Raw genomic sequence first — 14,556 nt, forward strand, 5'->3', positions numbered from 1 at the left:
TTGTCATTGTTTCAGTGATGGTAACGACAGGCCTCACCAGCAGACATCAGATGTCTGTGCTTGTTTCAAAGGCCAAAGCTAATGAGAATTCCCAGGGACAGTTCTGACATTCACCTTTATTTTCTCATCAACTGCCAGAGTTTGTCGATTTAATGACCATCACTTATTCTTTTTGCTTCCACTAAAGTGGGTTTATGATACCCATCTGAAATGGTTTAAAATGGTTTAATATCTTAAAAAATTACATAAATAGAAAAAAAAACTAATAAAAACAGGTTCATACAGCTTCAAAGAAATAAAAATGTAAAAATTCGACCACTTTCAAGGTTTTTTTCAGCACAGGATCTTATAGGTCTCAAAATACTTCTGCAAGAACATGCACAGTTATAAGTAAACATTAAAGATATTATATATTAAAGATGTTACAAATCAATAATATGAAAACTTTGTGAAAATTTCAAATTGTAAGCTGTGCACATTATTTGCACATTTCTCCAATTTAAACATTCAAGTGATTTTAAACCATTCAATCCCAAAAAGACTCTTGCGAGAGAAAAAAAAATAAAGAGTACTCATGCACTCACATCCAAAGTACACAAACATAAATCTGCCTCTTGGTTTTTGTGGCTTACTGTACTTAAATTGCCAAATACTGTACATCATGTCAACATGTCGATCTTTCACATACTGTAATGATGGTCTGTGCATTAGCTCCTAAAATGACAGTCACAGCAGCATAGCAGCCTACTTCATGAACAGTTAAATGTTCCCCACTTTATGCTATAAAAATGTGGAATAACCTTATTTATTTGTTACCACCTCCATCCTAGTACATCCCCGCATCTCACTTCCATTCTATCATCTAGACCACAACTATGTATTTGTATGTATAATTGTATAATATGTGCATTTTTTTTTTTTTTGTCTGCGTGTTGTTGTTGTCTCTGTGTACTGGAAGCTTATGTCAAAACAAATTGCTTGTATGCACAAGTGTACTTGGCAATAAAACTCTTTCTGATTCTGATGCCAAGAAATCAGCGGAAAAGAGGGAAAACTCAAATGAACAATTTCTTGATGCCGAATTGAGGCAATTCAATTGCCGCTAATTTTAAAGTGAAAGTAAAACGCGCACGGCACTTTTACAAGCCATTTGAAAGTGAAGAAAAGAGGGAAACTCAAACTAACTAACACCCCCAACCCCAACAGTGCTACTGGTTTTACGGGTGTTGTCACAAATTGAAAAAGTGAATATTTCCTCACCGCCACAACCCTAACATGCAATGTAAGTACAAGAGATTTATACATCATACAAAGTTATAAGCTTCACTGATTGTCGAATAAACTCGAGCTAGACTGAAGTCAGTAATGTTTTTTGATAATGAAAATGTTCTTTGCTCGTTTTCTGTAGCTGCTGTTTGAATAACTGAGGAAATGTAAACATTATATTTATTAAATTACAATGTTTCTATTAAATTGTTATCATGTTATCATACAAATTCTGTAATATGAAAAAATTATGATGTTTTTAGCCTTACGTTGGAGTTGGTTCATTGTCCGGCAATGAAACTAAATATGTAAATATTTAATTAAATAAATTAGCACAATAATATCATGTATCGGCAGACTATATGAAAGATTCAAGGGAACCATAAACATCATAACTAAAGTGTTGAGGGCTCAACTTTAAATTATTTTCTGAGAAACAAAAGAGACAGGCGCCAGTAAGGAACTTCAGCAACTGACAAACCAATCAAACTCTGTCATCTCTTCATAAGTGACAGTACCTCAGGGAGAGGAGGGGGTCAGCTTAACAGTTTCCTTCAAGTTCATTTGATTAAAAAAAGTTTACAGTTATGCTCTATTTTTGATGTATTGAAAGTGTCGTGACATACAGCCAAGTATACTGACCCATACTCGGAATTTGTGCTCTACATTTAACCCATCTAAAGTGCACACACACAGTAGTGAAAACACACAGAGCAGTAGGCAGCCATGGTATTGCCGGTCGAGACTCAAACCCACAACCTTAGGGTTAGAAGTCAAACTCTCAAACCACTAGGCCACAACTTCCCCTATTATTTTAGGTCTTTGAACTCCACTTACAATAATTTGGCCCTTTATCAAGTCAAATCAACTGTTACTCAAGCTTGTCTCTATCAAATAATTTTAGGTAATGTACTGTATATTAAAAAAATACTTTTAAATAATTAAATAAACTTGTTGGGTAATCATAAATTGTACAGCACACAACACACGGCACATCTCGTGTGTTTATATTACAGAGAGCTCAAAAAAATAATAATAATAAGTTAATATCATTGCTGATCAGAACATGGGCCTCAATAACAGGGTCCTGTATTTATGCTGATCCACACTAAGTCTACAGAGAATTCCACAGCCTCCGCGGAGAGAGACCAAAAATGATAAAAGCCCTGTGTTGCTTGCACACCACATTTGTTTCTGGAACCCCTTTATTTGTTCTTTTATTTTTCTTGATTTTTTTTGGACCCCTCATTTCAAAAACAACAATCTCAACACTTATGTAATAGTAAACTCAAACCAGATTCAGGGACCCCACTGCCAAGCCCACCCATCTCAAGCTGGAACTCATGGCTTTCCCTCAGCATTAAGACACATTCAGACACTCCAGATGGAATGAAGAACAGGAACAGCTGTTTTCAAGGCATGGCACAAACAGGAGATTTCAAATCTGAATATGTATGAAAGTCATGAATGTCTCAGGAAGGATTAAGTCTGATTTAATAACTTTTTGAACCGACCTGACCTGAAAAGGAACATTTGGCAATGTAGGAGCAGAGTCATTCTGCCACTTAGTGGTCACCATTAACACACACAACTTATAACGTATACAACCGATTATAAAACTTTGAGGGGTTCAAACATAAATTAGTTTATACTCATGCTGGAGGGATGAGGGAATAAAACAGAAAGAGTTTTACTACCCTGTTTGAGGCAATTAGCGGTGTAGATGAACTGAAGCCATTTAGACATTTGAAGTACCTCATATTAAAGTTGCTTAGGCAAAATGTCTGATAAATAACTAAATGTAAATGTGGTTTGTGTTTAAAATACAATTAACAGATGCTATTCAGATGCTGATTAATGTTGGTATTGTTAAAATTAAAATGATTAAAAACTGCATCCTTCATTGAACTAAAGCTGAAATAAAACAAATGTTAACAATATTTCTGTCCAATCAAATCCTATCTAGAATCATACAGTCTGCTCCTTTCCAGACACATGATAACACGAAGCGTATCACATGCATGAATCGGCACAGACCAGAATATAGAATGTTATATTTATATTATAGGATTTAGAAAAAATATAGAATGCTATATTTCATAGCAATATGGATTTGATTGTGGGAGTCATAAGTTAACCTGTTAAATGTGACTTTACCAAACCCAATGAGGCTCTAACCCTAGCTGTGATATAAACAAACACTATTTAAAAAAGAGGGCAGGGCTGCTTGATATGTCTTGCCCTGTCTTCCTGTTTCAGTTAAAATTATGTTAACACATAAAATAATGCTGCATGTTTCAAAGCACTTAAATGGATAATGAATGCAAAATTCAATATTACATGGTATTTCAACTTAAATGTGTGTTGGCAGTATGCCAGTATGCCACCCTAAAAATGATAGCCTAATCCTAACCCGATGTACATAAATGCATTTATGTTTTCGCAAATCATTTTACAACAGACTGCTTTGTAAATGAGGGTCAATACAAAGCAGGTTTTGCTAAAGGATAGATTAGTACAAATTGTTCATTATCCAGCTTCACCTATAAAATATATATATATATATATATATATATATATATATATATATATATATATATATATATATATATATATATACATATATAAAATGAATCTTTAGAAATCGCGGGAAAATAGCAGTAGCTCATTAACATTTAAAGGGACATACACCAAAATGGGTCAGAGCTGGTTTTGACTATGTAAAATCGGTGTTGTTTTACACTGCCATCGAGAAATGTTAACCAAAGTATGTTACAGATTTTTCCTGAAGACCCTAAAGAATCGTACCAACTTGTGGGAAATTGGGCATTCGATGTCCCCTTTAAAATAATTTAATGTTGCATTGGCAACTTAACAAAAAAATAAAAAATTAAATCTAATGTTAAATATAAATATAAGTACTGTATTGTATTGTATTGTATTTTCAATTTGGTCTTTTAAAGGGGGGGTGAAATACTCGTTTTCACTCAATATCCTGTTAATCTTGAGTACCTATAGAGTAGTACTGCATCCTTCATAACTCCAAAAAGTCTTTAGTTTTATTATATTCATAAGAGAAAGATAGTCTGTACCAATTTTTCCCAGAAAAACACGACCGGCTGGAGGCGTGACGTGTGGGCGGAGCTAAAGAATCACGAGCGCCAGTAGGCTTTTGCGTTGGTTTGGAAGCTGTGACAATACCGTGAGAAAAAAAAACAACCAAAACAAACCATGGCTAACAGTCAGATTCAGCGTATATTTATGATCCAGAATCAGATCCAGAGGCTGAACTTGAACAAGAGCAGCATCAGCAACAACGTCTCTATGTGGTACATATTGAAACTGTATATATTTGCTTAGCGGTTTTGGAAAATGACTAAGTTCCACTTTGTCGTCTTTTTTTTTTGTGGAAAGTGCAGTTTGATGACAACATCGCATGTTGTTTACTTGATGTGCTTACGCGCCGATAGCTAAGTTAACAACAAAGAGATATTTGAAGCAGTTTTACTCACCGCCTGTGGTTCCAACACACGATTGTGACCCTTTTTAGTTGGGACTGCATTATCCTTAAGAAATAAACGATGTGCAAATCCGGCGTCAAACTGGGCCTTGTTTATAAAACAAGCATCTTCGAAATGCAGGGAACAAACACAAACACTTGCACAACTCCGTTGATGCTCTGTTAAAATAAACTCCATCCACTGGTCCCTTAATGCTGTTTCTCTTTTGGTAATCTGCGCAGGGTTGTCTTGCCCTGGCAACCAAAAACACACTTCTTTTGTGACTTCTTTTGTCACTTATTTCGCGACGCTCTCGCTCTGATCAGTGATTGTCTGTGCACAGCCTCTCTCTGCTCTGCTATATGGGAGCGCGCGCTCTTCCGGCAGAAGTGCCCATAGGACCCATATAAGGAAATTCCGCTCCATCTAACGTCACACAGAGCCATACTCGAAAAAAACTTTCCGAAACTTGTGACAAACCGGAAGGAGTATTTTTGGAACAGAAATACTCCTTCAAACGTACAACTTAATTTATGAAACTTTGTCCATGTTTAGCATGAGAATCCAACTCTTTAACAGTGTAAAAAACTCAGTATGCATGAAATAGCATCCCCCCCCCCCCCCCTTAATGGTTTTTAGTCTTTTAGTGACATTGCTGGGTAAAAGAAGACAGGAAAAGATGAGAAAAGCCCATGGAAAGGGATTAGGAAATAATGCAAATCACATTAGCCATTAGGCACAATAATATCCAACAATAATATTAGGTGTTTATTTTATTAGATAAATACTATTAACTTATCTCTTCCCATAATACTTTCCTCAATTTTCAGAAAAAAAACATAATTTCCAGAGAAACTCTTCCCTTTAAGATAATATTAATCTTCAATAAAAACTGAATTACTCTTAAGTGAAATGGATCTGGCGGATTGAAGAAACAACTGGACTCACTGAAAAGACATACTGAAAAACAATTTTAGTCTCTGGTACAAAACAATTGTGTTGCAATCATCAGTTTCAAGCTTTTGAAAAAGATTCTCCCCCTCAGTGTGGCACATCTGCATTGTATTGCCTGCATTTCAACATGGGAAACTTCATTGATGTATGAAATAATACAAAGTGCTAAGTGGGAAGGTCTAAATGGGTCAGTACTACAATTTTCCAATCCGGACTCATCCACCATTCAACACATTCAACAAAGCGTTTGACATTCAGTCTTTCCGATTTGAACTGCTTCAACAAAAGTGGACTGGAAAGAATATTCCCAGACCTCATTAATATCCAATTTAACCTAATCTTTGCTCTGACATACAAAAGAAATATTTTCTGTTAAATACATCTTCACTCATCATGTGTGTGACTTCTTTCTGTGCAACATTAAAGGATTATTCACTCACACAATGTAAGTCAATGGGTTTAAATTGGTTGGTTGCAAAAAAAATTCAAATTATATTTTACATTTAACAGAAGAAAAAAGCCCTTTAGGTTTGCAAAAACATGACGGTGAGTAAATTGACACAATTTTTTTTGGGTGAACTGTACCTTTAATCATCCAGAAATATCTTGTTCGGCTCTACACCTCTTTGATTAATTCGTCTCTCACAAAGAAATAAACATTGCAGGAGTGCAATTCTTTACACAAATTTGTCGCTTTCATTTAGTTTAACAGCTCCTTGCTGAATAAAAGTAACACATTTTTAGTCATTTCTAACTGACACTACTAAAACGTTAGTATTCACCAAGGCAAGCTGTCTGACCGAAACACGTGGTGCTTCTCATTGTTCAAACTCCATGTTTTCCAAACACAGTCCTGGAGCACCCCCAATCTGGAGTGAACATGGAATGAACTAACTGTGTCAAATAAAGGACACATACACACTGTGCAGTGTTAGAGGTGCTCCAGGACCAAGAATGGTAAACACTTCCTTATCATCTTGCAGTTCAGCCAGCCTTTGACCTGGAAACTGACAATTTAGTGATCTAAATGCAGCTATGCAAACTGTCATCAGTAACTGATATTAAAGTGGTGCTTCAGTGAATCTTATAAACCTGTCTTGCTTAGATTGCTTCCTCTTCACATCTCATTCTAGCATCCGTTTTATAATATCAAAGGAGGAAAAGACACAAGAACGCACAATGGCTGATATGAGAAAGAACAAAGGCATGCAATTTACACAGGAAACAAGACAAAGCAACAGTATATAAAAAAAAACTTCACAATAAAAGTCCACATGATAAAACAGACCAGTGAACAATGAAAGACTGGAATGTTATTCTGAAAAATAAAATTATAAACCTGCTTGTTTTGTGGCTTTTAATCCATGTGTGCCAGCGATGTAGTAGAACACTCGTAAAAGTTGCCAACATTTACTTTAAGATGAGTGGAAAATTGGCCAAAATATGAATAATTATATTCAGTTAGTCTATAAATTCAGACCTTTTACTTCATAATAAAAAAAAATAAAAGTTGCAGGATGATCAGGACTGCAAATAATCTGTTTTGGGTCCTAGTCAATGAAATGGCACCACCAAGTGGTTCCCATTCAGGAAGAATCTGAGGTTCATCACTGGGAATGGCATTAGATTTTAGGCCTATAGTATTTTAATTAGTTTATACTGTGATTAAGTTTGGATTCAAGCTTAAACAAATCTGTAAATATTAACATTAAAATTGCAAGACTCTTTTATTGCTTGCAGATTCTACAAGAATATCATCCAAAGATGATAGTTCACCCCAAAAACTAAAGAAAATATATAATTTAATATAATTTAGTGAAAATATTTTGAGAAAATGTCTTGTGATTTTTTTAATCACATGATTGAAATCTATGGCAACCAAATCTGTTTGCCTACCAACATTTCTTAATAAGTTTTTCTTAAGAAGAAAAATCATACAAGTTTGGATTAAGCAAATCATGAAGACATTTTTGGGCGAACTGCCCCTTTCAGTCGATATTGAAAACCTGATAATACCAGCTGTACTAACCTTTTAGTGTTGTTAGGCACGGATGTCAATACCAATATCAACAAACATGCTGGCATAACCAACAGAAAATATACTGTCTAATTATTGCTTTTTGTTTTTGAACAATCTGAGCCAAGCATTCTTAGAGCCTTCTCAGCAAACCTAATGAATGCAAACATTGTTACTGTCAGTCAAACTATCAGCACAAAGGCCACCTGAAATGGAACAAACGGGCAGTTAACACACATCTCATTTGTATTCTGTACAGGAAAACTGTGCTCCTAATAAAAGTGAACAAAGGTTTACCATCTCATGAACACTAAAATAAAATAAGCAGTAGAGTTCTATAACTAAACGTTTTGTGTAAATAAATACATGTCAGACTGACATCAGAACAGAGCAAATAAACATGGAAACGCACATATCTACATGCAAAACTGGGAATGAAAGAGGGTAGGGTGTTTAGAGTGAGGGGCCTGATAACCGATTGCCACGTGCCACAATTTAAGACCAGGACTAAAATAGAAGGCATGTGATTTTCCCCTCCATTGCAGTCTCAATAAAGGTCCTACAGAACACTAATGAGACACAATAAAACCTTCACCCTCGCAAGCGCGCACACACACACACACACACACACACACACTACATCCACACTGGCTACGCACTGATGCTTTCAAATTCTTTTTGTGCTGACTGAAAACTTAAGATCTAAAATAAACCTGTAAGAATATCTTATCTTCTGCTGAACACCACAGAAGATATTTTTAAGAATGTGGATAACCAAACGACTCCCCATTGATTCCATAGTATTTCTTCCACACTATGAAGCAACAGTTTGGTTACCATTATTCTTCAAAATATGTTCTTTTACATGAGTCTAGAACACGCCTCTCCTTGGTTACATATGATGGTGATGCAGAACAATGGCATGTTGAGGGGAACTCGTGACGTCACAATTCTTCCGATTTCAAATCCAGGCATTTGAGAAGGGTAGAATAGAATACCTGCGAACTCACAATAGGTCAAAAGGTGACATAGTAACGGTGAAACCAGTTTTCAAAAATATGTCTTGAACAGTCAAAACGCATAAAAGGTTTCCAGTGTTTGGCTGAAAATGATGTTGTGTAAACGAAGTCTGTTGCAGAAAAGCAGAGGCTGACAAAAAGCGAAAACGGGCGGAAATATTTGCACGCTATCACGGGGAGTTTAATAGGCTTCACGAATATCATAGCCTGATTACCCCAGGAGTTTTAATGTTTTAAAAGCTCGCTCATATAATAACGAGAAAAAAGTGACGTGACATACAGCCAAGTATGGTGACCTACTCAGAATTCGTTCTCCGCATTTAACCCATCCAAAGTGCACACACACAGCAGAGAACACACACACACCGTGAACACACACCCAGAGCAGTGGGCGGCCATTTATGATGCGGCACCCGGGGAGCAGTTGGGGGTTCGATGCCTTGCTCAAGGGCACCTAAGTTGTGGTATATCCAGCCCGAGACTCGAACCCACAACCCTTGGGTTAGGAGTCAAACAGCATAATATAACCATCTAAAATGCATGAAGGATATACTGTTCAGTTGAAACATTACCCCTGGAGTTCTGTAAATGCTGAATGTAGAATGAAAATAAAGTAAAGAGTTTGTGCGGTGAAAGTTGCGTTCGTTGCAACAGTCGACTAGAGCGTTGCCCGACATTGTAAACGACCAACAATATCCATTGATGCAAACTATTCAACTTTTTTTTGTCAAATTCCATGGTTTTGAATGGAAAGTATTTCTGCTATTTACATAATTCATGTTATTTATAATTGATTATGACGACAATAGCTTTTTTTCCGTTTTGCATTTTCAACAATACAACTAAAATTTAATGGGTGCATATTTTAAAATAAAAATATTATTTGCAGTTCAGATTGATTACTTTACAAAATAATATTGTGTTTTTGTTCTTTTACGGTTGAGCCGGAAGCGGTGTGCCTCACGTGGGAAGGGTTTATGTGCTCCAGAGATCAAACACTGCCCTAGTGGTACAAAACATACAGACACGTTTTTTATTAGGCTGGGCTACTGTACTTTTTTTTTTTTGTAATCCATTTAAATATTTTATTTAGTTAGTTTCTTTAAATAAATACTATAATCATAGCGGTCTGGTCTTTATTTCCTCAGAACAATTGGTCCCTCCTCCGGTGTTCTAGACATGATTACTGCCTGGTTTGGATTAAATAAAATAAAAAAATAGTTGAAAAGAGAATAATCCAGAGAAAGAGAACAAAGAATTGATTGAATTTACTCTTCAATAAAAAAAGTATATTTTACAGTGAAGGTGCATGATATTCTATAGGCTGCCCATGAAAGCTTTTTTTCTGTGTAGATTTAATATATTTATTTTAGTTAATATAGCAATATGTACAGTATAAATATCTTCTAGACTATGTGATGATATGTCGACTAAAAAATGCTCACCCAGGATCTGCCAGCCCACCCTTCTACAGCTGTGAAGAACCGGGCCTGGTTTAGAACAACCTGAGTCAGTTGTGCCAGAATTTTCATTTTTGAGTGAACCATAGCTTTAAAGTGACAGACACATCCATGCTTCTAAATGCATCGGCCTATTGTTTTATTAAAGTTTGTGAAAAATGAAAAATAACTGATTCAAAACTTTTGAACAGTAGGGCATTAAGAGTGATATGATTTAATATTATATATAATATACATAATTCATGTGATAGTGTGACCAACTTTACCAAAGCAAATTATCATGTTCCATCGCTGCTGCCAGGTATCACATAAATATTCCTGTGCCCACATCCTTTCATGTTAATTACATGAAGCTTAAAAATCATAATCAAACAGAAGTTACTTTTTTTTCTACGATTTAAACGAAACAGAACAATACAGCACATCTCAGTAACTTCAGCTGGAAGACTAGATAAATGCTGAAAGACCTCAAGTCATAACAAAGAACATTTTACAAAAGGATTAGAATTTGGGGTTTTTCACCCTATAAGGTTCCTCTGCTACTTAAAAATATAAAAGCGCAAAAGTTAACCTAAGGGTTAACTGCCAAAAACACCTGCCAAACTACTCCCTGGGGTTGAACACACACTTACATTCACCACAGTTTAATCATTTTTGAACTGCAACCAGCTCATGAAAGCTGTCGCATATGACTCCAGCTAATGTAACCATACATGTAGATCTACATGTGAAAACTACTAGTGTTCGTATTGCGTATATTATTGACTAAAGACACCTGTAGCTTCAGGTAGCCTGTTGCATTTTTACACAACATAATTCCACCAAAATAAGTTTGGAAAAACATCTAAATAACTAAAATCAAAGAAAAGGCATCAACAGGTGCATGCATTCAATTTAAGGGCAAAATATGGAGACGTTTGCTCGGCTTACCGTGTAAAAGCCAATCCTACACAAGGCTATTGAGAGCTGAATGTGTTCTGACATCGTCCCCAGCAACAGCGTTACCCCAGACAACAAACAAGCCGAGCCAGCGTAACTGGATGAGGACAGGAGGAGGACGGCTTTGAAGAGGGAACACAGAAAGACACTAGACGAAGACAGAGAATCAGTGGTTCTTCCTCTAATAAAAGGAGGGCGAAAAGAGGAAACAGTTCTGCTCATTCCCCATTCATAAATAAACAAGAGCTTGAGGTGGGTAAATACTCGAGGAGAGAGAGAGAGAGAGCGAAAACAACTAAAGGGCATTAGTAGAGCGCAGTCTCAAGAGATTATCAGCTCAGTGACTCGTACTGCAAAATAAAACTGCTAATTGGATTAGTTACTTTTACACACCTACACAAGATAAATGATATAGAACAATAATTTAAAAAAAAAATTATCAGACTGTCAGAAATGTACTTAAGCTTGACTGAAGTAATCACATTATTTGTTTTGATGAGCTATAGCATATAATAAAGTTAAACGGGTTAACAGTTCTCTCTTGCCTTTATTAACAAAAGGAAGTGCTGATGATCATAAGGACGATAAGTCCTCTGTGAGATAAAAACTTAGAAAAAGTGTTAGAAAAGTTGAAAGCTGATGACATTATAACAGCATCCTGCTGGTGTGTCTAAATAATGCAGCAGTTTATTAAGGTCTCAAGTATTCACCATTACGTGAACACATATTTGTCTTTTCATTCACATAAAAATGTAATTATGGTATCTATTTGACCTCTATACCAGAATTATTAGACCATAAAGGAATTTATATTAATATAAAATTAATCAAGAAACCCAATGAAAAAAAATCATAAAAATAAATTATATTTCAAATAAATGCTGTTCACATGAATTTTGGATTCAAAAAAGCCTGAAAAAAGTATCATGGTTTCCACAAAAAAAAACTAAAATCATCAAAACAAAATATTAGAATGGTTTATGAAGGAGCTTTGGATAAGGCACAAAAATACTAATTTAATAAACAACCTCAAACATTTGAACAGTAATGTACTGTACCCTCCCAAACAAGCAAACAAATACAAATCCATAAACAAACTGTAATCCACCACTATGTAACTCGTGTGTTCAGCCAGTCCCAAATTTTCAGTGGCTCTCTATTACCTAACTAAGGCAAAACAAATGTTCAACGTCTATATGTAGTCATAATAAACATCCACAAGGTGGCAGCATTGATATATCAATCATATCTGTTTGTAAACGATCACGGTTCACAGAAGAAAAACTATGGTATTCCCTTTGTCAACATGCCAAAATCATATGCTGATATCTTTAACCTTTAAATGTCATTTTCTCCTTAAAAAATAATAGAAAAAAGTCCACGGCTACTATTTTAATATATTTTAAAATACCATGTATTCCTGTGACATCAACGTTGAATTTTCTGCAGCCATAACTCCAGTCTTTAAAAAAAAAAAGTATATTATTATTATTATTATTATTATGCTAAAAAAAACATTGTGTTACTTAATATTTTTGTCAAAGCTATGAAACATTTAGTAACATTACAATGCATTACTGTCACTTTTAATCCATTTTTTGTGTCCTTTATAAAAATGTCTCAAATAAATAAATAAAAGCATGAAAAACGATGTGTCGTGCTTGTTAAGTGCAAGCTTCCTAAACAGTAATATGAAGATATCAGTTCTCTTTGCCTACTCTAAAAATGGTCTGCCCCATCCCTTGCCCAGAAACCTAAGCAAAGGACTGTCTTTTAATAGCTTTGGTTGGTCCTACTGGCATTGCATTAATTCACGTTCACTACACAAAAATCCAAGGGAACCTCTGCACCCAGTGTCATGGCAGGAGAGGGGATCACTATTTCCCTCTGGATTGCAAGCCCAGTGCGCTATCAGGAGCACTTCAAAACCAGGAATCTCATTGAATGCTAGGAAGATCATCGACTGTTTGCCCTGCCAGGACCTGAATGTCTGCTGGTTAAAATGGAAACGGAGGGGAGTGAACTAGACAGTGAGGACGAGGATTCAGGAGAGCCATTATTTCAAGTCCTGCTGGACGTGACTCAGTTTAAACCAGAAGACATCCTCATACAGGTCTTTGAAGGGTGGCTGCTTATTAGAGGTCGACATGGGGTGAGGATGGACGAGCATGGGTTTGTGTCTAGGAGTTTTACCAGACAGTATAAGTTGCCTGACCGTCAGCTCCAGACGGGGAACCTCAAAGCCATGCTGTGTCACGATGGGATACTAGTGGTGGAGACCAAGGACCGATGGTGGCCAGCATGTGATTAGGAAAACACAATGACTTAACATTATTCCTCATGTTAGTTAAATACTGTTGTTGTGATCAGTTAGGCGGTAAAGCAATCACATTCTTTGCTGCTGTATGACAATTTTGCTTTGTTTTGTGTGTCACCAGATGTTTAACAATCAGCTTGATTGACCGCATAATACTTAGTGGCAAAACATTACATTTTCTAATAAGTAAAAAAACTTTTATCTGTTCATATATATATATATATATATATATATATATATATATATATATATATATATATATATATATATATAAACCTAAAGTTATTGAAAAGTTGGCATCAAGTATATAATTGTTCCCTTACAGGAATGTGATTAAACTTTATAATTACATCATTATGTCATTCTGCAAGCACGTTTACCAGCATGCCAATGCTATGACGATATGAAGAGCAACTGTGCATTTAAGAATTATTTGACAAACTTGTTTAGTACAAAAAGTAAACATGCCTGCTATTAAAACAATACGTTTTAATGTGTATTTTATCATACTGCACTTTAATCGCACAAATATAAATATGACAAAATGTCTTTAAAAACACTTATATGAAAGAGATTCGCCTACATAGTGGTTAGAATCGTGAACTATTTCTTCTTTTGAATCGAATGTTTAAATGAATCGGTTGAGGCAATTCACAAACCGCTTTAAATGAATCCGTCTGAATCGACAAGAAGAATCTATTTGGCTATGAACAATTCCGTGAGTTCATGGTGCTGTTTTTTAGTTTCTTTTGGTTTTAAGGAGGAGCATTATTTTACGTTACGAAATAAAACTGCTAAAAGGTTTTTTCAAAAGATAAGAACCTCTGTGCTAATTAAAATAAATGTTCAATGACACGAAACGAATCGCGCTTGAATCAAATACAGCTGCAGGCGTTGCCTGAACATTTCATTACACCACATTTTGTACTTTAGACAAAATCAAAGATTTAGGAAGGACTGATAATATTTGATCAATTATGTAACTTGCCACAACATCGCCTTCTTGGAGAATTGCAACGGTCCTCATCACATTCAGCCAAGATGTGACCCGCGCGAGTAACTTAAACAGGAAGTGACGTAATGC

The 14,556-nt window shown here is 35.6% G+C and overlaps 1 protein-coding gene and 1 pseudogene across 2 annotated transcripts in view; one reads left to right on the forward strand and one right to left on the reverse strand.

Moving 5' to 3' along the window:
* LOC127958406 (ADP-ribosylation factor-like protein 15) overlaps positions 1–14,549 on the reverse strand; it is a 103,567-nt gene extending 89,018 nt beyond the window's left edge. Inside the window, exon 1 of one of the 2 annotated variants that reach the window (XM_052557272.1) lies at positions 14,461–14,549. In XM_052557272.1, the coding sequence (XP_052413232.1) occupies positions 14,461–14,499 (39 nt within the window). In that variant the 5' untranslated portion in view covers positions 14,500–14,549. Of the gene's footprint in view, positions 1–11,146; positions 11,459–14,460 lie in introns of those variants that run through there. The other variant, XM_052557271.1, reaches the window with a different exon arrangement.
* Positions 12,950–13,673, forward strand: LOC127958409 (heat shock protein beta-3-like; annotated as a pseudogene).
* Positions 14,550–14,556: the final 7 nt, after the last annotated feature.

Source organism: Carassius gibelio, chromosome B5 (assembly GCF_023724105.1).
Source record: "Carassius gibelio isolate Cgi1373 ecotype wild population from Czech Republic chromosome B5, carGib1.2-hapl.c, whole genome shotgun sequence".
Taxonomy (NCBI): Eukaryota; Metazoa; Chordata; class Actinopteri; order Cypriniformes; family Cyprinidae; genus Carassius; species Carassius gibelio.